The sequence below is a fragment of the Brassica oleracea genome, chromosome C4 (genome assembly GCF_000695525.1).
Source record: "Brassica oleracea var. oleracea cultivar TO1000 chromosome C4, BOL, whole genome shotgun sequence".
Lineage (NCBI taxonomy): Eukaryota > Viridiplantae > Streptophyta > Magnoliopsida > Brassicales > Brassicaceae > Brassica > Brassica oleracea.
The window spans coordinates 1,917,756-1,944,304 of record NC_027751.1 but is presented as its reverse complement, the minus strand read 5'-3'; the positions used below and the strand labels follow the sequence as shown (position 1 = coordinate 1,944,304).

General features: G+C 36.0%; 3 protein-coding genes and 1 pseudogene across 3 annotated transcripts; 3 read left to right on the top strand and 1 right to left on the bottom strand.

Moving 5' to 3' along the window:
- The first annotated feature begins 8,330 nt into the window (after positions 1-8,330).
- Positions 8,331-10,586, top strand: LOC106340439 (polygalacturonase ADPG2-like). Its single transcript, XM_013779315.1, has 9 exons — positions 8,331-8,658; positions 8,822-8,953; positions 9,042-9,212; positions 9,323-9,343; positions 9,429-9,636; positions 9,765-9,846; positions 9,946-10,054; positions 10,151-10,264; positions 10,349-10,586. The coding sequence occupies exons 1-9, from the start codon at positions 8,398-8,400 to the stop codon at positions 10,556-10,558; spliced, it is 1,308 nt and encodes a 435-aa protein (XP_013634769.1). The 5' UTR covers positions 8,331-8,397; the 3' UTR covers positions 10,559-10,586.
- A 795-nt stretch (positions 10,587-11,381) lies between these two features.
- Positions 11,382-12,726, top strand: LOC106341894 (40S ribosomal protein S2-3-like). The gene is made up of 2 exons (XM_013780641.1): positions 11,382-12,135; positions 12,433-12,726. The coding sequence occupies exons 1-2, from the start codon at positions 11,443-11,445 to the stop codon at positions 12,595-12,597; spliced, it is 858 nt and encodes a 285-aa protein (XP_013636095.1). The 5' UTR covers positions 11,382-11,442; the 3' UTR covers positions 12,598-12,726.
- Positions 12,727-12,847: 121 nt separating this feature from the next.
- Positions 12,848-19,331, top strand: LOC106341892 (annotated as a pseudogene).
- A 37-nt stretch (positions 19,332-19,368) lies between these two features.
- On the bottom strand, positions 19,369-22,802 carry LOC106341893 (leucine-rich repeat receptor-like tyrosine-protein kinase PXC3). Its single transcript, XM_013780640.1, has 2 exons — positions 19,872-22,802; positions 19,369-19,799 (listed from the first exon to the last, which is right to left on the bottom strand). Exons 1-2 carry the CDS (start codon positions 22,213-22,215, stop codon positions 19,471-19,473), a joined length of 2,673 nt encoding a protein of 890 aa, XP_013636094.1. The 5' UTR covers positions 22,216-22,802; the 3' UTR covers positions 19,369-19,470.
- Between the last annotated feature and the right edge of the window lie 3,747 nt (positions 22,803-26,549).

Here is a 26,549-nt window from a genome sequence, read left to right as displayed (position 1 = left end):
TGTCCAGCTCGCGGCTCAACTCCTTTGGTGGTCCGATTCAACAATCATCTAAGGTTAAAAAGTAATTCAAAACCTAAGAACCCATAATCGAACATAGATTGATTGTTAAAGAATGAAACCCTAAAATCCTAATCTTTATGAATCAAAACCATAGGGTAATAGATCAAAAATCCTAATTGAGTAAATCGAAGCTCTAAAAGTTCGATACCCCAAACCCTAAATCATGTTCCTACATGATTAAAACCCCAAATCGGTTTTTACAAGTTAAAATCCGATAAACCCTAACCATATATCTATAAACCCTAAATAATATAAGTATCATAATTAATTATACTATAATTATCAAATCACATATTAAAACCCTAATCGAATATTTTGAAATCAAAACTGTTTTCGGTTTTGATCATTGAGGTTTTAAATCTGATTGAATCTGATACTATGTTGCTAATGTTTGACCGTTAAATTGATAGATTTATTATATTTTCTTCTTGTTTACATTTTTAGTCTTTTAATAATTTTATTACATGTATATCTTTAGATAATTTTTATTATATTTTCTCGGTTTTTACATTTTTTTAATTTATACATATATAATGTTGATGTTAAAAACACATCAAACTCATATATTTACAAAAAAACTTAAAAATGATAATTTTGAAAATTGAAGTTACTAACTTTTAGATAATATTATAAAATTTTGATTTTTTGATTTTTTTATTTTTAATGGTAAAACTCCTCAATTATTTTTACTTAATGTAGAAAACCCTAAACCAAATATTTACCGGTAGTAATGGTAATTATGACCTGGTAGGATTTAATTCATTAAATAAAGTTAGTTTAAGAGTTTTTTCGTTAAATATTTAGTTTGAGGGTTTTTACTCAAAACAAACTTAGTTGAAAGGTTTTAACGTTAAAAATCATATTTAAAACAATCCAATCAAAGAATTAACCTATAACATTGGGCCAATAATTAATTCTATTTGAATTATGGTTTTCAGAATATTCTAAAATACATTTTAAACTAGATTAAGATCCGCGCAATTACGCGGGATAAAAGTCATATATAAAAATAAATCTTTATCTATTATTATTTATTTGCGTTCATTTAGATATTATATAATTAAATTAGAGCAAGCACATAAATCAAAACAATACCTCTTGTTTATTTACGATATTTTTTGATAAATAAATTTAAACAATTATTTTATTTATTTAATATAGTATATAACTAATTTCAATGATATGGACGATAGATATATAGTATATTTTCAATATAAATATTTATTATTGAGAATTCATACTCATATGATAAACACAAAAATTCTAATGTGTGATTTTTTTAATGAAAATTTCAAAATTAAAATACTAAGATTTCAATATTTTTTCAATAAAAATTTAGAAATTAACATATTTATGTATTTTATATATTTATATAGTTTAATTTTAAACTATATTGATATATAATATGAATTTCTATTATATGAGATAGCATATTCATACGATATATTATCATTTGTATCTTGTTATTACAAAAAAAATTAAATCATTGATCACAAAATTTTAGTGTGAAACATTTAACGCTTTTAGTAATTTATAGTCATTTAAAAATTCAAAATATAGTATATATAAAAAAAATTTATTATATGCTTAATGTGATTGTTTAATATATTTTAATAATATAAAATTAAACAAAAAAACTAAGATACAAAAAATGTCATCAAATATTTATTATTCATAATCATTAATGTCATATACATGTTATTCATATTAGGTAATTCCGTAGCTTTTATTTAAGAAAAGTGTGAGAATATTATTTTGTATACTATTTATTAATTTGATAGTTAGTTTAATAAAAATATAATATAAGTTAAGATGGACTGTGGAAGCACCGTAGCCTAATGGTTAAGGTTTAAAGGTTTCTACACTCAGGTCTGGGGTTCGAATCTCAGACTATGCAATTTATTGCAGAATACAGGAACTCCAGGTTTCAAGTCCCGGAAAGAGCGGTTTATTACTACAGGCTACGGAAGAAATTCTTACAAGAGATCTTCAACATGGTGCAAGTAAATTCAGTCATGCGTGGATCTTCATAAGACGGCTCAAGTGATGCAGTTAGGCGTAGATTCTCATAAGACAGTTAGTATTGTCGGTTGTCAAATCGTCAATGTAATTTTCTCATAATTGTAATAATATAATAAATCAGCGTTAAAAAAAAGTTATGGTGGACTGACCTATTTTTTTAATAATTCTGAATTTCATTCCCATGGCGACACGTGGCTACAAAACAATGTTGTAATGTTTCTCAATTAATATATAATATAAAGGATGCGTTAGTATGTGGATATCCGTATATGGATGGACATATTGGATAATATTAGATCGTTATCCAAATGCTCGTGTGAAGATTTGGATTATGGATGGACATAGTTGGATATATTTTACGTTTAAAATGTGAAGTATTACATTATTTTTTCTATGGTATGAGGTTTACTTGTATTATATTATAATTGTATGTACAGGAGATAACATATATATTATATAGTATGTATCCAAAGAATACAAGTTTCCTGAACTGATCTGAAACGACCCAATATACAAAAAAGAAAAAAAAATCATTTAGTTTCAATAATATTACATTTAAATAAAAAATCTCCAATTTTAATTAAATAACACTAAACTTTGAAATCTCTTAAGCATGAAAATATAAGATCACCAAAAAATAAGAAGCATGTTGAATCCTATACATCACATAATTTTCTTCAACGGATGAACAAGAGCCTATAATTAAGGAAACTTATAGCAACGACCAGGAAAGTTTCCCAGAAGTCATGCTTTCGTCCATACCTTCGGGTCTTTCAAGCAAGCTTTACACATGCCTTATGAATTATGATATATATGTATGATGTGAATACGTTTTCATTCTATATATGGACGTCTATTAGATGTCTATAATATGTATTTTGTATAGTTGATAATTACCTACCTTGCGTTACAAAATCTGAGGTTCATGCATGATTCTTAACTCTCTAGTTTTACTGTTCAATCACATGTTAAACGACATTGAAATTTTGACCACGTGTTAATTTCAAAAATCGATAACTGCACAAACTAAAAATCCTCTTTGACAAAAATAAAACAAAAAATCCTCAGCTAAAACGTGAACATTTATTCAACGGGAGACACATGTTCACATATTTATGTTCTTAAATCATAACTCTAATCAAGTCTCACGTGCTGCCTTACTTTGGCAACACTTTTACTTGGTCTAATAATCAGGTGGCCAAAAAGCTAGATCGTATTCTTGTTAATGACAACTGGCTCCTCCTTCACCAGGATTCAGTGGGTGTTTTTGGTGATCCTGGCATATCTGATCATAACCCGTGCTGCATCTACTTGGACTCTTTCAGACCAAAACAGAAGAAACCTTTCAAGTTTTTCTCCATGCTCAACAGCCATCCTGATTTTGCTGAAATGGTCAAGCAGTGTTGGACTTCTCTTCCGTTTGCTGGCTCTAAAATGCTCTTAGTATCGAAGAAGCTAAAGGAACTCAAAAGTATTATAAGAGCCTTTAGCAAGGAAAATTTCTCTGAGCTTGAAAAGCGGGTGGCTGAATCTTTTACAGAACTACAATCTTGTCAGCACGCGCTTCTCGCTTCTCCATCCCCAGCTTTGGCCGCATTAGAAAAAGCAGCGCATCAAAAATGGATAATGCTTACAAAAGCTGAAGAATCCTTTCTTAGGCAGAGAGCCCGTATCCTATGGTTGGCAGAGGGAGATTGTAACTCGGCTTTCTTCCACCGGGCTATCAAATCTCGTACTGCTCAAAACTTCATCCACATGCTGCTGGATTTAAATGATTTGGTCATTGATGATCTGCAAGGTATTAAGGATCACATCTTGGACTTCTACCAAACTCTCTTAGGAGGACAAGTCCAGCACACTACCTCGTCTCCTGACTTAATTGCTGATCTGGTCCCGTTCAGATGCTCTCCTGAAGCTTCAGAAACCCTTCTGGCTCCGTTTACAGCGACTGATATCCGAGAAGCCTTCTTCTCGCTGCCTAGAAATAAAGCTCCAGGCCCGGATGGCTACCCTGTGGAGTTTTTTACGGCAAACTGGCAAGCTGTTGGGGCTGACTTGATCGCTGATGTGCACGAGTTTTTTGTTTCTGGAAAAATCTTAAAACAATGGAACTCCACAGCCTTAACCTTGATCCGTAAAAAGCCAAATGCTTCAAGGATATCTGAATTCAGGCCTATCTCTTGCTGCAACACATTATACAAGGTAATATCTAAACTGCTTGCGAACCGCCTTAAGCAGATATTGCCTTCTATCATATCAAACTCTCAATCGGCCTTCATACCTGGGAGATCTCTTGCTGAAAATGTCTTGCTAGCCACTGAATTAGTTGCTGGCTATAACTGGAAAAATATTTCGAAAAGGGCAACGCTGAAGGTTGATCTCCAAAAGGCCTTCGACACGGTAAATTGGGATTTTGTTCTCAACACTCTTAAGGCTCTCAACTTTCCGATGAGTTTCATTAACCTCATTGAGCAGTGCTTAACTACAACCTCCTTCTCGATCTCTATAAATGGTGAGCTTTGCGGTTACTTCAAAGGAACCAGAGGCTTGAGGCAAGGAGACCCACTTTCTCCTTACCTCTTTGTGCTAGTGATGGAGGTTTTCTGCCGTATGTTGAACGAGAATTACTCAGCAGGCATGATAGGATTCCACCCCAAGGCAGAGCACCCACAGGTTACTCACCTAGCTTTCGCGGATGATATCATGGTCTTCTTCGACGGTACAAAGGATTCTCTGGATAATATTGCCAAAACTCTTCATGAATTCACCAAGTGGTCTGGCCTCTCTATGAATCGCTCCAAAACTGATCTATTTACGGGGGGTTTGAACGCTGATGAAACTAATGACTTGGCTAGTCTCGGTTTCAATCTTGGTTCTCTCCCGATCCGTTACTTGGGTCTTCCCCTAATGCATAGAAAGCTCAGAATAGTGGATTACAGACCTCTCCTAGACAGGCTACGCTCATATTTTACCTCGTGGACTTCGAGAGCTCTGTCTTACGCAGGCCGGTTACAGATGCTGAAATCAGTGACCTATGGTCTGCTGAACTTTTGGTTTACTGCGTTCATCTTGCCTAAAGGGTGCATCGCTCAAATCCAGACCCTTTGCTCTCGTTTCCTATGGTCAGGGGATATAACAAAGAGAAGCTCAGCTAAAGTTGCCTGGAATGTATGTTGCCTTCCTAAAGAAGAAGGAGGCCTTGGGTTAAGGAACATCTCTATCTGGAACCGTACTCTTTGTCTCCGACTTATATGGGTATTATTCTGCAACACAGATTCTCTTTGGGCTTCCTGGACTAAAGAATATAAATTCCAAAATAATGAATTTTGGGAAATTGAGTCTGCTGAACACTTCTCTGCGACATGGAAAACAATCCTATCTCTCAGGCATACTGCTTCAGCGCTTTTAAAGTGCAAACTTGGCAATGGCAAACGAGCTACCTTTTGGTATGACTCATGGACCCCCTTTGAACCTTTGATAAATTACATTGGACAGCAGGGTCCAAGAGAGCTGGGAATTCCCTCAGACGTAAAGATTGCTTCGGTAATCACACATGAGGGCTGGAATATGAGGCATGCTCGATCAGATAGAGCTTTGGAGCTCCAAATCCACCTCTCCTCGGTAAGGGTACCTCTTCCTTCTGATCCTGACGATGAATATTTCTGGTGTGTGAATGAAATGGAACTGGAAAAATTCTCCGTAAAGCACACTTGGGATTCTTTACGGCCTCGAGGACCTATACAGGAATGGACTGCTAATGTATGGTTCAAGGGTGCAGTCCCTCGTCATGCTTTTCACTTCTGGGTTACTCATCTCGACAGGTTGCCAACCAGGTCTCGTCTAGCCTCCTGGGGTCTTTCTGTTGATCAATCATGCTACCTATGTGGAAATGCGCAGGAGAGCAGGGACCACCAATTCTTAAGATGTGAAGTTAGTAGGCATCTATGGTCTCTGATCACAAGGCGACTAGGATACAGAACCTTCACCTTCCACACTTGGACAGCTTTCACTTCCTGGCTGGGTTCTCAGCACCCCACCCACTCATCTACCTTGCGTCGTCTTGCGGCCCAAGCAACAATCTACATCCTCTGGTATGAGCGCAATAGCTGTCTCCACAACAACATGTCATCATCACCAGCGGCTCTGTTCAAGCAACTTGACAGGCTGATCAAAGATACCATTCTTGCTCGACGAAAGATGAAGGCTTTCGGTGGGCTCCTTAGGCGCTGGCTTGCCTTCGCCTAAACCTCTGTTTTATCATCTGTTGCATTTGCTAATCTAGTTCGGGTTTACACCATGTTTTTTCTCTTTTTGCCATGGTGCTCTCCTGTATGCTTTAACCTTTGTATTACACAACCTGCCCATTCTAGTAATGAAATTCATATTCTTAGCAAAAAAAAAAAAGTCTCACGTGCTGCGCCTAACTTAGCATCCATACGCAATTTGTGTGCCGCAGAACTATGGTTGAAATGTACGTACGTAGTTTTCTTTGGTGCATTTGTGTTTCCGTTTTTTCTTCGTTGGGGTGTAAAAGGTCAGATTAATGATTTGACTGATATCCATGCATTAATAAACCGATTTACGTGGGTAATGGGATCAGCAAAAAATATGCATTTTAGTAGCCAATAACGGCCCGACTTGACAAACAAACAGAAAGTCTATCTAATACATATGACGTTGATATTTTGACTATGTAATTAAACGCCAAATTTCATTCTTTCAATATAAGCAATGAGATCAAAACGGAAGAAAATGCGGCAGTCACATGATCGGTAGTTATCGCCTTTTCAACTTGAACATTCACGAACATATAAGTTCGTTATGTACCATAAAAAACATTTAAAAGTTGCTTTTTTTTCTTAGCTAAAATTACGCATATCTCTATAGTACACGAAATGACGACTGTTTTTTTTTTCTTTTCCAATAACACCTGTTTCGTATTATGTATCTTGCAAGTAAATTCGAATTTGAGAATATAACATATGAGTTTATATTATATATTATATATTATGTATTTCCTATTTTAGTTTTTTTTTTTGTTTATATCATTTTATAGTTATTAAACATATATAAGGTAAAACTGCACATCATGTCTTTTAGCAAAAAAAAAAAAAACTACACATCATGCCCTCTGCTATGAAAAGATGTAGAAAACTGGACAGTGATTCTTGATTGATGATACTCATGTGACTGCCATATGGTGAACCATATATACTGATCTATACTATTAAAACGGAATTTCTATTAGGGTTCTGACATTGATTTTCAACTTATTTACAATGGTTTCCTATTGTATTTAATTATAATATAAATATCATTTATTTAAAATAGACAACTGAATATTTCATATATTTATGGTAACTAATCTTTCCATATTTTTGTAAATGATAATAATTCTAATTTCTATGCAATCTATACTTTTTATTTAGTTTAAACATTTAATACTTTAATTGTCTGTGGTTATACTAGAATAAATTTTATCTGATATATTTTTAAATTAAATGTAATTATTTTCTAAATTGATGTTACATAAATTTCCTAAATATATGCTCTTTCAAAACTAACATTTAGTATAAATCCTAATTAACAATTTCTAATTATCTATAAATTAATATTTAAAAACTGAAAATAAAGTTGATTTTTCTAAACAAACATGTGATTATAATAAGTAGACATTTTTACAGTTTCTGTTTTTCAGTTTATTTCATCGAATATACAAAATATTTATAAAGTAGAAATGAGTTGAACAAATAGATTTTTTTTATTTTTAATATGAACTAACAAACATGTTAATAATTTTATTAAGAAAAATAATTTCGCGCTTTAAAAACGCGGATCAAAATTTAGTATTAATTGTTACAACAACTCATAGCAGCATCATAAACCCGTCGTTCGTCACATTAATTTTCTTCGGTGTATGTTCAATAATAATAAAAAGACCTCCAATTGCCTTAAATCATTAAGCGATGTTTCTTGCAGAAAAAAGGATAAGCATGGTCTCGCTAAGAGACAACATAAATTAATAAATAAATTAAACAAGAGAGAGTAAAAGTATGAAACTCTAATGAAAGAAAAATATAGACTATATAGCCTATAGTAGTGTTTACGTGACAATCTCAATTTCAGTCCATACCTCGAACTCATTCAAGCTTAATAAGAAACCAAACTTTTACTGTTCCTTTTGATTGCCTATAAATACACGTTCGTCGACACTTAACAATTTCAAAAACAAACCAACATAAAAGACAAGAATCACAAACATCAAACATTTCTCAATCTACCCCCAAAAACGACTCGTATTCCATACCAACCTCAATGGCTTGTTATTGCAAACTCTTAACCGGCTTCCTATTATGGGCTCTTTTGATGCTTTCATGGTGCGAAGCTTCAAGACGCAGCATTAATGGATATGATCATCATCATTCTTATGGAATTTTCAAATCCAATAGCTTAATCAAGCGAAGAGATGATGGTACACGTTTGAAAAGCTTCGCACGAGTCTCTTCGCTGCCTCCAACCACCGTTAGTGTTTCTGATTTTGGAGCTAAAGGAGATGGAAAAACCGATGACACGCAGGTATGTATGCATATACACGTACTTCCTAGGATCATATCCATAAATTATTTAATTATAACATCCAAAAATACGTACATGGCTTCTAAATATAAACTCATGAGACGGTCATGTATACAACCTTACGTTGTTTGTGCTAATGATCCATGCATGCATGCATGATCAGGCGTTCGTGAATGCATGGAATAAAGCATGTTCTTCAAGTGGAGCCGTTAATCTCTTAGTTCCTGAAAGGAAGACTTACTTCCTCAAGTCTATTCGATTAAATGGTCCATGCAAATCAATCATTACCGTTCAGGTGAAGTGACTATTTGTACTATATATATAATCACATATACGGATTTGAATATATAAATTAAATGAGCGTTTGCTGAATGGAACTACAGATCTTCGGAACATTATCGGCATCTCAAAAACGATCGGATTACAAAGATATCACCAAATGGATTACGTTTGATAGCGTTAACAGTCTGTCTGTAGATGGTGGAGCCACCGGAACTGTCAACGGAAACGGCGAAACGTGGTGGCAAAACTCATGCAAACGGAACGAAGCTCAGGTGTGTGTAAATGTTTCATTTAATGAATATACATCCGCATGTCATCTTTATAATACAATCGATTTATTGAAGATATTGACACTCCTTTTTTATCTTTTTGTTATATGAAGCCATGCACAAACGCACCAACGGTACGTTTACGATTATTTCATATACAGTTATAATGATGGTTTTGATCATAATTGGGTAACTAAGTTATATATTCTTTATACGCAGGCTCTTACTTTCTACAACTCGAAGAATTTGAGAGTGAATAATCTGAGGGTGAGAAATGCGCAACAGATTCAGATTTCGATTGAGAAATGCTCCAACGTCCAGGTCTCAAATGTTGAGGTCACTGCGCCTGCTGATAGTCCTAACACCGATGGTATACACATCACTAACAGCCAAAACATTCAAATCTCCAAATCCATCATTGGAACAGGTTATTATCATATATATTTACATCCCCATGATTAGAAAGAGTTGCTTGCATATCAAGGAACCTAAAGTTTAGAGGATTTATCATTTTAATTTATGGAGTTTGGTCTTAATGATTGATTTTATATATAGGTGATGATTGTATATCTATTGAAACTGGATCACAAAATGTTAACATCAATGATTTAACTTGTGGTCCCGGTCACGGCATCAGGTATCAATGAATTATTTTCAGTATATATACCTAAATGTTTTCAACCGTAATCATTTGAAATTTATGAACATTTGATATTTTTTTTTGGAATATGAACAGCATTGGGAGCTTAGGAGATGACAATTCAAAGGCATTTGTATCAGGTGTGACTGTGGATGGTGCTAAGCTTTCTGGTACAGACAATGGAGTTAGGATCAAAACTTACCAGGTGAAAGTCATAAACCAGCCCTTTCCGTCTAAACTAGCCTTCTCACATTTGCCGTACACTTTGTTTCTAATTTGCTACTTAACCTATTCTATTCAGGGAGGGTCAGGAACTGCTAGCGATATCATATTCCAGAACATTCAGATGGACAATGTGAAGAATCCAATCATAATCGACCAAGATTATTGCGACAAGAGCAAATGCACCGAACAGGTTTCCTCGAATCTGATGAAAACTTCTAAAACTCATGGTAATAGATATTTTTGGATCTAACCACTATACTACATATATTTTCAGACATCTGCGGTCCAAGTGAAGAACGTGGTGTACCGGAACATAAGTGGCACAAGCGCATCAGACATAGCAATAACGTTGAACTGTAGCAAGAACTATCCATGCCAAGGGATTGTGCTTGACAAAGTGAACATTAAGGGAGGCAAAGGAAGCTGCAGCAATGCTAATGTGATGGATAAAGGCATTGTTTTTCCTCAATGCAAATCCACTTAATTAGTTAGACCAACCAAACACACATACAAATACACATAGCTACAGAGTATACAATAGTATGCTAATATACACATATACTTGTGGAATATATACATGGACACTGAATTAGTTAAAAGACATTGTCTAGTTATGAAGTATAGTATAGGAATATACACATAAACATGTTCAAGAGATTTATTGTATACTACTCCATATACTATTGGTGTGTGTAAAATTTAATGAATAAAAAATTATGTTTTTAAGTTGCTATGGACCTGAATGATGGTATTCTTTGTTGTGATTAAAGTATGATGTGTAACTCAATATTTTAATTTTTTGGGTCAAAATTAAATATTTTAATTTAAAGACACGAAAAATGAAACCTAAGAGCAATGGGAAGTTCTTAGAACATGTTTAATGGGAGTTATTAGAGTGAAGTTCTTAGCGGAATATAAAAATCTGTTTCTTAACTTTTAACTAAAAAAACTAAGAACCGGTTCTTAAATAAGATATTTAAGAACCGGTTCTTATCATTTTTAGTTAAAAATTAAGAGACATGTTCTTATATTCCGTTAAAATTACATCCTAAGGATCCTCCATTAAACATGCTCCTAGGGTGAGGTTCTTACTTATGTACTTCCGTTGCTCTTAACATGATCACCAAAAAGTTATGTTACCTGACCAAAGCGTCTGCTATTCATCCTTCTCATTTTTTTTAAAAGCCGGGCCGAGGATTTAATTGGGCCCAAGCCCATTATCAGTGTTACCCAAACAAAGCCTTTTAGAAACCCTAGAATCCTTTTGTAACATATATAAGACGAGGACTAGGGTTTTCGCTTGCTCACTCCAACAACACTCATCGCAGCGACTCCAATCTCTTAAAAAAAAAAAAAACTCTCGACAAAATGGCGGAACGTGGCGGAGAACGCGGCGCCGAGCGAGGTGGAGACCGCGGTGGCTTCGGTCGTGGATTCGGAGGAGGTCGCGGCGATCGCGGTGGCCGCGGCGGTCCGAGAGGACGCGGCGGCCGACGCGGAGGCCGTCCCACCGAGGAGGAGAAATGGACTCCAGTGACCAAGCTCGGCCGTCTCGTCCAAGCCGGAAAGATCCAGAAGCTCGAGCAGATCTACCTCCACTCGCTCCCCGTCAAGGAGTACCAGATCATCGACCTCCTCGTCGGCCCCACCCTAAAAGACGAGGTGATGAAGATTATGCCGGTTCAGAAGCAGACGAGGGCCGGGCAGAGGACGAGGTTCAAGGCCTTCGTCGTCGTCGGGGACACGAACGGGCACGTTGGTTTGGGTGTGAAGTGCTCCAAGGAGGTGGCTACTGCGATTAGAGGAGGGATTATATTGGCGAAGCTCTCGGTGATTCCGGTGAGGAGAGGATACTGGGGGAATAAGATTGGGAAGCCGCATACGGTTCCTTGTAAGGTTACGGGGAAGTGTGGGTCCGTTACGGTGAGGATGGTGCCGGCTCCGAGAGGTGCGGGGATTGTGGCGGCTAGGGTTCCTAAGAAGGTTCTTCAGTTCGCTGGGATTGATGACGTGTTCACTTCTTCCAGGGGGTCCACCAAAACTCTTGGAAACTTTGTTAAGGTTTGAACTTTCTTCCTTTACTGGGCCCAGATCTGGGCCAAGCCCATTGGGCTCCAAATTTTTTAGAAATCTTCTTAAGAAATGATTAAGGCCCCCACATGCTAATATAGATGAGGAAGTTAGAATTGTGAAGCTTGAATGAGCTGTTTTGTGTTATTGCTAGTTACAGTATAACATCTCGTTATGTATTACATTGTTTCACTTCTCAGAGAAGATTTTAGTATCTTTAATGTATTTTTTTGGGTTATATTGAGTTTTTGAATCATTCACTGAATAAACAACATGTGTATTTTGTAGGCAACATTTGATTGTCTTCAGAAGACGTATGGATTCCTGACACCAGAGTTCTGGAAAGAGACGAGCTTCAAAAAATCACCGTACCAGGAGTACACTGATTTGCTGGCCGAGAAGGGAACTAAGAAACTTATAACAGAGGTTGAAGACCAACAAGCATCATCCTAAATCCCCAGCTACAAACTTGTCCCCGTCCTCTCTAAGGATTATCCTTGATTTTGGTTGAACTTTGCTGGATTGCATCTCATGTTTCTTTTCAATTTTATGGATGGATAATGTTTTAGCTTTTTTGTTTTGTTTTCAAATCAAATCCAGTTTCTTTTTAAAAAATTTCACATTTGTTCCAATTTTAATTTTCTTCTACCTTGCGTAAACAAACTACTGAAACTCAGGTTCTAATTAAAAAATAACAATTCTGGAAAAATAAAATAACTCTTAGCTAAAGACGGCTCTGATTTTTTTCTAATCAGAAAAAAGTAATTTAGAAAAAAACTGATATAAGCTAAGTAACGAAAGGGAGCAGGTTGAACCTGCGACGAAGCGTATCTGGGGAAGATCACGAGCTGGACTCTCCGGCGACTACAATCCTACTCACAGAAAAAAAAACTTTCAGAGCTTCGATCGAAGTTTCTAATCACCGCTTTCGCTAAAACTGAGCTTTGATCTGAGGTAAAATTGATGCTTTCCGTTGGAATCAAAATTGTGTAGATTTTTTCGGGGTTTGACTATTTTTTCATACTCAAGTGAATGATTGACTTCGCGTTCTGAAAGTTTTGGATATTTTCAGGTGAAGGAGGAGATACATTTTGAGAAGTTGAGTACATTTTTTGTGAATTTGATCAGTGGGTTGAAGAATGGGCGCGTTCTCGGGTTTGATCTCGAGGAAAGTTGTGCCTGTTTGTGGGTAGGCTTTGCATTCTCTGCCCTGCGCTGCGTCCTAGGTCTAAACAGGCTATGAAGAGGTACAAGAAGCTCATTGCCGATATCTTCCATACTCCTCGTCATCAGGTTGCTTATTTTACCCCCATCTTTGCTGTGATTTGACTCGTTTACATGTCCGGGCAACCTGCCAGTAAGATTACGTGTACTTATGACTGCGATTAAACCTGCTATCTGCGACTAAAATTATGTTCATTTACGTGTCGCGACTTGTGATACCAGTCGTCCGATCAAAATTTTCTTAATATTTAGCCGATGTTCTTTCGGGGACTCGAATCGGAACCTGCGACTGGTCGCGCAATCAGTCGCATATTGCAGATCGCAGGTCGCGCAATAAACAGGGTCCTACATTGCCCCCATGCTATTCCAAAGCTCAAATTAGCCACTCTTTGATGATGAATTCATGACTAGATCTGCAATATGTTTTAATCTTTGCTTGCTTTCCCTTTCTATGTTAAAGTTTTGTTATTTAGCCATGTTTGCTTGCTTTGACTTACATTGCCAATGCTATAAGAAGCTCAAATCAGCCACTCTTTGGCTCAATTGACGTTTTTGATGATCAAATCATGGCTAATTATGCAATATGTCTTTTTATTTTTTTTTCTTGAGTGGCTTGAATTTGGCTTCTTTTTTAAAAAAAATCTTGCTTGCTAAACCTTTCTATGTTGAAGTTTTTTCCATGTGCGTTTCATTTCGCTTTTGAGTCATTGTGGATGAGACATGAGGTTCCCTCTTGGTTATCTTGGTGGGGTTTGGTTTAACTCCCTCACTGCTTACCGTTTTTGACAGGAGGAAGCTCCCAATGAACGGAAGATAGGAAAGCTATGTAAGTATGCTGCAAAGAACGCTGTTGGTATGCCAGAGGTATTATTATTCATCCAACGCCAAGTCTAGACAGAGTACTCGTTATAGCAATGTTGCCAACCTTGAACTTTACGATTTTATAGATATCAGATTTGCTCGAACAAAGATGTTACAAGGAATTGAGGAATGAGAATTTTCATTCGGCCAAGATAGTCATGTGCATATACAGAAGGCTTCTGGTTACTTGTAATGAGCAAATGTGAGGTCATACTTCTTTAGCTTTCTTCTACAAACATTTCATATGTTCTCTTGTTTCCATGATGTTCTGTGGATTATCATAAGAACCCAAGAAACTAACTCGAAAGTTGTAACATATCATGACAGCAGGAGTATTTCGGCATGTATTGTTAATTTGATTATTGTTCCTTTTTTCAGGCCACTTTTTTCTAGTGGTTTTCTTAGGACGGTGCAAGCTCTTTTGGAACAAACTCGACAAGTTGAAATGCAAATAATTGGATGTCAGTCTCTTTTCGAATTTGTAAATGTCAGCTTCCTACACACTTGATAGAATTCTCTTGTGACCTACATGTCAAGGTGCTTTCAGTTAAGGACATAAGCATGACTGATTCATGCTATCAAATTTCGCAGACAGATGGAAGTTCCCTGTTTAGCTTAGAAGGCATTCTCTCAAAACTGTGTCAGTTAGCACTGGAAGTTGAGGATGATGACAGGTCACGGAGCCTGCGTGCAGCAGGACTTCAAGCCCTTTCAGCAATGGTAATTCGGTTATGCTGTTTTGTCTCTCTAGCTACTATTCTTCTAACTCTGATGCATTCTGGTCTTTATCTATTTATAGATTTGGCTGATGGGTGAATACTGTCATATTCCCAGCGACTTTGACAATGTAAGTTAGATCTCAGGTTCATGCGCTAGTTTCTTTTGACTTCGTCAGAGTTGTAAGTAGTACATGTTAATAACTGTTAAATGATCAATTCGATATTTGCATGGCAGGTTGTCTCAGGAGTCTGGGAAAATTATGGCCACCCCAAAAAATTAGCCAATGCTATTGATAATGCTAGAAAATGGGTGGATGAGGTCTTGAAAAATGAAGGTCACCTAGCTCATGCTGATTCTCTCATAAATGTTCCTTCTTGGAGAACGGTTGTGAATGACAAGGGTGAACTGAATGTGAAAATGTAATTTCATCTCTCGTCAGTTGTTCTTACGTTTACCTATTTGGATTCTTTGCTTCTCTTCATTGTATTTTTCTTTCAGGGAAGATTCCTTGGACCCTAGTTTTTGGTCCAAGGTTTGCCTACACAACATGGCCAAGCTAGGTGAAGATGCCACAACGATGAGACGGATACTCGAGTCTTTGTTCCGTTACTGTGACGAGGGACATCTCTGGTCAACGGAAAATTCTATTGCATTGCCAGTTCTAAGGGATTTGCAATTTTTAATGGAATTATCTGGTATTACACTCTCAATATTTTTTTTCATTCGGCCATTCCCTCATGATCATTGTTCTGAAATAGTTATGCAATCTTGCAGGGCAGAGAACACACTTTATACTGTCCATGTTAATTAAACACCTTGATCATAAAAGTGTGCTTAAACAGCCAAGATGCAGCTCAACATTCTAGAGGTTACCTCTTCCCTTGCTGAAAATGCAAAAGTGGAACACTCAGCAGCAATAGTCAGCGCAATTAGTGATATCATGAGGCATTTGAGAAAATGCATGCACTCTTCTCTTCATGAAGCAAATCTAGGAACTGAAGTAGCAAACTGTAATAGAATGGTCAGCGTAGCTATCGATAAGTGCCTCATCCAACTGACCAAAAAGGTATTCTATATCGTCTTCTTTCTCCTCAATATGTTCTTCTTTAAAGAGATGTGTGCCTGATTTTTCAATTTTACAAAGGTTGGAGATGCTGGGCCAATTCTAGATGCAATGGCTTTGATGTTGGAGAATATCCCAGCTGTCACAGATGTAGCAAGAAACACAATCGCTTCTGTTTTTCGCACTGCTCAAATTATAGCCTCTGTACCAAATCTGTCATATCAAAATAAGGCAACCTCCCTGTAACATCTAGTATTATTATTTTTTTCTCTTCTCATAGTCCAGTTCTAATGAAATTTATTACTTATTCTTCGTCTCAGGCTTTTCCCGAGGCCTTGTTCCATCAGTTACTGAAAGCTATGGTCCATCCAGATCATAAAACACGGATTGGCGCCCACCGTATATTTTCTGTTGTCCTGGTACCAACTTCAGTCTGCCCCCACCCCTCCTCAACCACTAATGACCTTAAGAAGGGAATGGGTCTTCCTCGTTCTCTTTCAAGGACTGCGTCTGTCTTTTCCTCTTCAACAGCCCTTTTCGAGAAGCTGAGGAAGGAAAACATTTCGTCAGTTCCAACTTCCGATCAGAGACAAATCAAAATGCTTGAGGAAGAATCTGGAATCAATAGTGGGGAAATCCTTGACAGACTAACATCTTCATACAGTCAGGCGTATAGAAGTTGGAATCAACCAGTGACCTCAGTAGCAGATAACTCTGAGCTGGTACATCCTTGTAACTTTCTTTGTGTGAGGCTCTATATATGTCGCTTAGAGTATTATCCCTTGGGTTCTCAACTTAGTTTCAGGATGGTTCCAAGGGTAGATCTGATAAGTGATTACAAAGTAGTTTCTAGAAACCACAATGACTGTTTATATACATAGTCTACTTATTAGGTGTCTGTGAGATGGCTACATCTTTTACCACTCTACAATAGTAAATTATAACTTGGAAGGGGTCGTTCGTTTAGTGTTCAGGATTCATTTAATCTGTTTAAGGCCAAAGTTAAACCTGTTGCAGCTGTTGCCTCTTGATTTCTTCTTAGGTACACCTTGGATCAGTCTCCGTTCTCTAATCTGACTTTTTATATGATGCTCAGGACGCTGTTTGTATTAGGCTAAGTAGTCACCAGATAGGTCTTTTGCTTTCATCAATCTGGGCGCAGTCCATATCTGCAAACACGCCAGACAAATATGAGGCAATTACTAACACATACAGTCTTGTATTGTTGTTCTCTCGTGGCAAGGTAATATATATATATTTCATATCTCAATACTTCCTACTTCTGCATCTGAGTGTAAAAGTGCCTAGGTCTCCTTATGAATTATTTGCTTACAGCTTTTTGTTAACATATCTAAAGTTTCTTATCTCTCAGAATTCAAGTCAGGGCGCTTTGATTCGAAGTTTCCAGATGGCACTTTCTTTGCGAGATGTTTCTTTAACGGAAGGAGGTGAGCTTCCACATTTTTTTGAGCCTTTATCTTTGATTTTTGGCTTGGAAACTATGATGTAGACGCTTTTGAGTCCATTGTTCGTCTATTTTCAGGACCACTCCCTCCGTCCCGACGAAGGTCACTCTTCACTATGGCTACATCAATGGTTATTTTCTCCTCAAAAGCATTTAATCTTTTTTCTCTGGCGGATTTTGCTAAAGTAGCACTTCAGGGACCAACGGTACGCTGATCACTCTGATGTGAATGTTGCTTCTCTTGGCATTATTGCACCTAACTCAATTTACGCAACATTATTGAGCTCTTGAAATTCCAACCAGACTTCTTTGCTTTAACTTCCTCTTCTACCTGATTCAGCTTGATCCATTATTGCATTTGGTTGAAGATCACAAGTTAAAGGCTGTAAAGCTGCAGACCGTTGCGTATGGATGCCAAAAAGATGATGCTTCAGCTCTGGATACTCTTTCAAACATAGCAGTCTCCACTGAGCATAGCAGAGGAGCCCTTGTCTATGAAATTATCAAAAGCTTACAAAATATATGCAGTGTAAGACGTTTCCTATCACTACCTCCCCACTAAATCATCCGATAACCACAGTAAACTATTTTCAGTCTGGAATGGAGAAAATTCAAGAGCAGCTGCTCAGTGACTTCATGCCGGATGATGCATGTCCACTAGGAACCATCGTTTTAGAGGACACTCAGAAACCCTTTCAGGCTGACTTTGGAGATGTTAAACCCCAAAACGTATTAAGTCTTCTGTTTACCATAACTCTTTAAACCCTTGAGATGAAAATTGTGTTGAATGTTGGTCTGTATCTTCAGCTTGCGGCTCTCTTCTCTCACGAGGATCAAGAATCTGGAGATGTCACTGAAACAGCTGCAGATGATAATCCTGTAACAGTTTCTGAAGTCCCAGACCTCCCCACTGTCGATCAAATTCTAGAATCTGTAAGTTACATGCTCAGTCTTCCTACAGATTCATCACCAAGATTAGTTAACTTTACTTAATTATTGTTTTGTTGAAAGGTCGTAGAGACAACACGTCAGGTGGATCTAATATCCTTCGATACTGTAGCCGATACTTCATACAAAGAAATGACACTTCATTGTGAGAATCTATTAATGGGAAAACAGCAGAAGATCTCGAGTCTTTTCAATTCTCAGCTACAACATGAAATTTCTGTTAACAGCTCTCCACCACAGCATGAGGAAGAGAGTGAGATCGCAACTTTTCATCCGATGATCAATTTTCACACCGAGGTATGCCTTTGCTATAAGATTACTCTCTTTTATATTGTGTACTGAGCTCTTATATGTACTGACCATTTGGTTTGGTATCTATTCTCTTAATCAATTATTCTGTACTGATTAATCAAAAATTGTGTAGGATGACATCCCTTTACTGGGGAAGGAATCTGTTATTAAATCGCCTAGAACACCATTGAGGATTAAATCACCAAGAACACTGATGGGAACTATTCAGACACAGTGCTACTCAGAACTCCAAAATAGCCTACAAGTTTATAAACTACCAGCCTCAACCCCTTATGACAGCTTCCTTAAAGCTGCTGGCTGTTGATCATCTGGGGAGGATTCAAAGCCCTGATAACACTTTGAATTCAGTCAAGATGAACTCAAAGAAACATAATAGGTGTGCTGTACTTAGATCATTTTATGTACTTATCTTCTCTATTGCTTTCTCACTTATTCTTTTATGCAATTCAATCGTTTCTTTCTGGTGTGAAAAGTGTAAAAAACTAGAAAGAAGCCATCTGGTATTCATGTGGTCTTGTAATCTAACGATTCCTTGATTATACGAGGAAGACTTTGTTGAACAGTTTCTACAGTAATGTACATTGATTCTTCTGTGGACTAATTTATAATTTGTGCAGTTGGATAAGCAGAATAAGCAAATCCAAGATTGCATTTCATCATAAAACTCTACAGTACACAGATGAGAGAAGCTCGCATATATATGAATGTCACAAAAGGAACTATATTCATTTTCTCATTTACTTTGGTTAACCTCTTGAAGCATTTCAACTACTTTCTTCATCTTTGGCCTTTTTGCAGGTGTGATATCTGTGCATAGCAATGCAACTTTCAGAGCTGCAAGCATCTCTCTCCTCCAAGCAAAGGATACAGTGCTAAGGTTGGCGTCAAGTATCTGTTCCGGTGTTTCTCCTCTCCCTGAAGCTCCATGAACCCATTTCACCAAATCCACTCCTTCATCAAACTCTTCCTCCACAGGCGCTCTTGAGGTTAGAATCTCAAGCAACACGACTCCGTAGCTGTATACATTCCCCGGCGCAGTAACTTGCATTGTGTATGCATACTCTGAGAAGGGAAAAAACAAAGAAATGTGTTGGAGTTTATGAAGTTAATGGTAACAGAAACTATGACTCATACCTGGAGGGATGTAGCCAAAGGAACCAGCAACTGAGCTAATACTTGCAGTGCCTCGAGATGGATCTAACAATTTCGATATTTCGATTTCTCCAAGCACAGGTTTGTAACCAGAGTCTAGCAAGACATTGCTAGAGGAAACATCAAGGTGAATAATGGCGACATAGTGGAGAAACGCTAAGCCTTCAGCTACTCCAACGGCTATGGACAGTCTCATTGGCCAGTCAGGTTGGTACTCTGGCTTCTTGGAGGACTCATGAATCAGCTGAGCTAAGTTACCATTAGGTAAATGCTGATGCAACAAGAGAGCAACATCTTCATATATAACAAACCCAATCGGTGTAACCAAGTGGTCATGGCAAAGTTTACTGAGTCTTTCAAGTTCTCTGATCATCTTGTTCTGATGCTGAGTTATAGCTCTATCCATGGATTTGAGTTTCTTCACCGAAACAATCATCCCTGAAGGCATGACTGCTTTGTAAACCGAACTAAACGTTCCTGTACTGAGCTTATTTGACTCCTTCATGGTTGCTTTCACAACTGCGTCTAGATCAATCCCTTGTTTAAGATTCTCAAGGAAGACATCTCCGGCTATAATCGCTGGTTGCTCATCCTCAACGTGTTCTTCAACATCTATATTTTTAGCTGCTGCTTTCTCTTGTTTCTCCCTCATCATGAAGAGAACCACCACAACAGTGACTGATACAAAGACAGCAACACCTGAACCAATCACTGCGAGCACAATCCTGTATGACACTCTGTGACTGTACCTCAAATGCTCAATATCATCAGAGTATCCACAAGAAGAGCTCAACGGCGCTCCACAAAGCTCTTTGTTCCCCGAGAAGCTCGAGTTTGGAGACTTTTGAAATGGAACAAAGACAGGAACCGGACCGGTCAAGAGGTTGTTTGAGAAATTAACTTCGAACAAACTCATCATGCCTTTTAGCAGCTGCGGTATGGTTCCTGTAAGCATGTTGTTAGAGACATCTAATGACACAAGCTTGTCGAGTCTTCCCAACTCGGCAGGCAATGGTCCATGAAGATGGTTGAAACTCAAGTTTAGAGCTATCTGCAAGCTCCTCAAGTGACCAATCTCAGGAGGAATGGTTCCGGTCAAGTAGTTTCTACCCAGCTGGAGTTCAAGCAGCTTCAGACAGTTTCCAATCTCATGTGGGATGTCTCCTCTTATGGAGTTCTGATCAAGGAGCAGATACTGAAGCCTCGGCATGCCGCAAAGCTCCTCAGGGATGGTGCCGTTGAGTCTGTTGTTACTTACATCAAGCTTGTTGAGGTTTCCTAATCCAAGAAATGATTTAGGAATCTCCCCAAAGAGACTGTTACCAGAGAGAATCAGCTCTTGAAGACTCATGAGCTGACCAAGCTCTGTTGGAATGGCTCCAGTGAACCCATTAGCTGCTAGATTCAGGAGAGTGAGGTTAGAGCACTGAGAGAACTCTGCAACAATCTCACCTGAGAGATTGTTATTGTCTGCTTCAAAATAAGTAAGTCCAGTTATGTTTCCTATTGTCCTGGGAATAACTCCTACAAGCTCGTTGTTCCCAATTCTGATGCTGGAGAGGCCACTGCAGATTCCCACCTCTTCAGGGAGCTCACCGGTCAACCTATTCTGCGTCAAGACCAAAACTTTAAGCTTCCCTTTCTCGAAAAACCCCTTTGGAATCTTCCCCACAAGCTGGTTTGAGTGAAGGTTCAATAACTCCAGTTCAGAAACCAAACCTAGCCCTTTAGGTATCTCACCTACCAACTCATTCTCATAAGCTGTAAACACCTTGAGGTTACTCAGGTTCCCTACCCAGTGAGGTATAGAACCGTTTAACCCGTTTCCAGAGACTTGAAACTCCTCTAACCTCTCTAGAAACATAAGCTCATCAGGTATCTCTCCCACAAGCAAGTTGTTAGAAACGTTAAGCCATCTAAGACCTCTAAGGTTACCAAACTCAACTGGAATCCCACCAGCAAAACGGTTCAGAGACAAATCAAGAAACTCAAGCTCGGACAAGTTGCCGAGAGATGCAGGAATCGGGCCGGTGAAGCTGTTACGAGAGAGATCTAGATGCTTCAAGCTTCTGAGGTCGGAGATTAAAGTGACATTACCTCTAAGCTGAAGCCCTGAGAGATCAAGCGTTTCAACAAAGGAGTTGTTAGCACCACACTTGAGCCTATCCCAAGTACAGTACTCTGTGCTGCTACTACCCCATCCTGGAACTCTAAGGTCTCTCTTAATGGCTAACAATGCAGCTTCATCGCTTAGCTGAGCTTCACCAAGATCTGATTTTGACAGGAACCCAAGAATCAGAAGAACGGACATGCACCATAACGCCATTTTTGTTTAATTAAGTATACTCAATCACACACTTTTGTTCTTCTTCACTTGTATCATCAAGAAAAGGCGAGAGGAAGAGTTAAAAGTTTTGATCTTTAGGCGTGAAACACGGATTAAAGCTCTGGGTTTGGAGTCAAAGTAACTGTTTTTCGATGTTTCCGAACAAAACCCATTTTCAGATTTGTGAGAAAAGGAAGTGCTTTTAAGTGTGACTGTGAGTGTTGTTGCTGTGCCTTTAGAGACAGACAGAGAGAGAGAAAGAGAGAACAAAGCCCATAGTTTCAGGGAGATAAAGAAAGAGAAGAGGGAAAGCAGAGCTTGAACATAATAGAGTAGGGTCTATGCGTACTAGAGTCTAGAGAGAAGAGAATACATTTCGTGTTTTATAAAATCACGAAACTATTATTGCAGAACCAAACAAAGATCCTCACTTCAGAGATAGAGAGAGAGACTCCAAAAAAAGCAAACGCACTTGGACAGGAGGGAATTTTCTTTCTTTTTCTTTTTGATATGTTTAAATATTATATCAATTTCTGATATAAAGTTTTATACTTTTCACGAGACAGTGATGAATGAATGAAAGATGCATAAATCCGTCTGACACATTTTTGCTTTTTGAATAGGAAAAAAAACTTTTATGAAAAAGATTAAAGAAAAGTGTACGTTTTGATAATTCTTTTTCCTCTGACGTTTTTCTGTACCATACTGTCACTTGTTCAAAACCAAAGTGGTAAAATCTATTTTCTTTATTATCGCAATGTATGCTAAAATCTATCTTATTAAAACAGGAATACACTTTAAAATTAACCATTAAACCTACAAAATATTACAATCCAATGATACTGAATAATTAAATGAATATATTTTTAAGGAATGCTTGTCTTTTCTAAGTATTTAATAATTTTCTAAAATAATTTAAGCATTAATATAACGAAATAACTCTTGCCATACTTTGCATATAATATAACTTTCCCTCAGACACATAAATTAATTTAACTAAGATTGTTCATTATGGTACTTAATAACTTTGCGGTTGAAACAATCACATTTTGTGTTCGGTGGAAACGTTCATTGTGGTACGTAATAATTTTTTTAACAATCATACTCCAAAGTTGGTCCTAATATAAAATACAAAACATATCTTTAAATGATTATTATTTGTTACTCTTTAAGAACTTTCTTTATAAGTTAAAAAAAAAGAAGTTATATAAGAAATAGTTCAGAGATCAATTAATATGAGTTAATCCTCCTATATAAGCGGCCAATATATCTATATCCTCCCTATTTCAAAAAAATCACCACAAATATATATCATTAAATATTTGAATTAATTATGTCCACAAATAACTATAAACTAAAAATTCGTTTGAATGAAATACAGAATATTCTTCGTGAATGTATAGTAATTTAGGCAATACTTTCTATTAATGGTAGGCGTTGGTAGGCGTTCGAGTATCCAATCGGGTTTAGTTCGGGTATATTTGAATTTTACAATTAAAATTTTCAGTACCATTCGGATATTTATAAATTTTTGTTAAGGTTCAGTCAGGATTCGGTTCGGAATCAGATAGCATACTTAAACTATTTTCTAAAAAAATCATCATATACTTTAAATTCCACAAAATATAAAAATAAAATAAGATATTACGTATAGATTTGAATAGTATACCCAAAATATCTAAACTTAACATATAAATTGGTTTAACTTGAATATTTAAATATTTTAAGTATTTTTGGTGTTTTGAGTATTGTTTAGGTATTTTAGACATTTATTTTTGACTGTTTTATATATATTCAAATATTTTTGAAAAATTTAAATATCTTATAAAAATTGGATATTTTTATATATTAACTCTAAAAATAATTATTATACTAGATCTCGATACGCGCAACCGCGCAGATTTTTGTTTTCATTTATTTTTATATAAACATTTTGTTTTCAATTCTAAATTGGTATATATTATAATATATATGTGTTTATCAAATTTTAAAACATAATAAATTTACGGTATATTTTTTTCATTAAATAGATTATTTCAAATATTCACATGTATTTGTATCTTCTTCTATATATATATTTTAGGATTATTATTTCATTATTAAAATTGTATCTATATATATAAAGATTAGTAAAATATTGTTTTATTGTCATATTCAAATATATTGTAACATTTCACAAATTAGAATGTTCTTAAAAAATTAAACTTTTCGCTTCATAGATTTATATTATCGAGTAAATAATTAAACATTTAGTTTTTGTTTAATTTTAAAAATAAACTATATAGTTTTAATTTTGTTTTCATCGGTTTAAGGTAGTAAAGATTAATCATTGTTAGATAATATGATTTTTGTTATTAAAAAAAAACTCTTTATAATTTTAAAAGTTAACATCAATAAATATTTAAATAATAACATATGGAGGTATAGTTTTACAACATTAAATTATATTTATTTAATTTATATTATCTATAAATCCAATGGATCATCTATTGTTTAAATCCAATTATTGATAGCCCACTGGTATGCCCAAAATTTAAATGATAAGATTAGAGATTAAATAATTGGAATTAGATTTTCATTGTCTCTTTTGGAATAAATATTTAAATATTTGTTGATGTTAACATTCATGTGTGATTTTTTTTAAAAAATTGACTTAATAGACATATTCTTAGAAAGTCATGTTACATTTATAAGAATATGTCTATTAGGTCCATTTATAAGAATATGTCTATTATGTCCATTAGGTCTAACATGACTTTCTAATAATATATTTATTAGGTGCATTTTTTAAAAAATCACACATGAATCAAAGTTGTGACTTCTGTTTTAATATATAAGATTTATGCATATATAAATCTATTTCTGATACATTCGGATACTCTAAATATTTCAGTTCAGGTTCTCTAGATACCAAAATTTTAAATATCTTCGAATATTTAACCAATTACGATTCGGATTTGGTACTACTTTTTGGATCGGAATCGCTTCAGTTTTTCGGATTCAGGTTTTTGATATGATATTTAAATAATATATGAGTTAAATACAAAATAACTCAAATAAATCAGTTAATCTTTCAATATATGAAGTCGTCTAATATTCAAATGCATATATAATAAAATAAATATATAATAGTAAGTTATAAATACATGTTACTGTTTCAAACAATTACTTTGTTGATAAATATGAAAAAGCCATAAACGTCTGAAAATATAGTTAGTGTTAAAATGTTTACTTAATGTTGCGAAAATAAGATTTTTATGTATATAAAAATGATAGTAAATCCCGCGCGGTTGCGCGGATCAAGGTCTAGTGAAGATTATTTCCCCCTAATTTACCCACACTTTGCAATTATTAATCGTGTTATATCACATATTATTATATCTTAAAGCTAGATTTATTTTTAGTCTCAAATGTGTAATTGGCTAAAATTGCCAGGATTTAACTAGGACACAATTAGGTAATATCCTTCCATATACAAAATGTAATTTCTCATTTTAGTTTATCTATCTTCAGCTATTACAACACAATCTTGGGATTTTATGTTTAAATCCACATGTAGAACAGATTTTTATGTTAAACGTAAAACTTGTTCAAGAATTTTATACACGAACGAAGCCTTTTAATGATATTTTAAGCTTAAACTCTTTCTGTCAACTCAAAGTTTAAAACATCCTATTTACTGTATATTAGGGTTGTATTCATTATATTTTAAAAGAATACCTCAAACTTGGAATATTTCTCTTTCTTATATACGTATATCGTAGGTAGTTTGGTAGCTTACGTGTTTTTTAATCTCTATGATCTTTTACATCAAAAGTTTGACATGCAATGACCACTTTTCCAAATGGGGAATCTACTTCCTTGTGATGTTCTGTTGATTGCTTTAGCTACGATCGATGTTCATAGTTACCAATTTTGGTGACATAGAACAGTATACTACGTATAATCAAAGGAGTTATTCTTGGGTTCACCCCTAGGGTGAATCTAAAGGTTCACCCCCTAGGGTGAATCTAAAAGTTCATCTCCTAGGATGAATCTAAAGGTTCACCGGTTAGGTTCACCAATCACTAGGATTTTGTTATTTTATACTCAATATATTTTATAAAAGGAAACAAAATATTGTCAAGTTATATTATGTTTTAAAAATAAAAAGGTAAAAAATAGTAATAATTCAAAAAAAAAAATATTTCGTCAGCAAAACACTAAACCCTAAATCCTAATCCTTAAATCCTAAATCCTAAACCCTGAACCTAACCCTTGGGTAAACCCTAAATCCTTGGGTAAACCCCAAATCCTTGGGTAAACCCCTAAACCCTTGGAAAAACACTAAACAT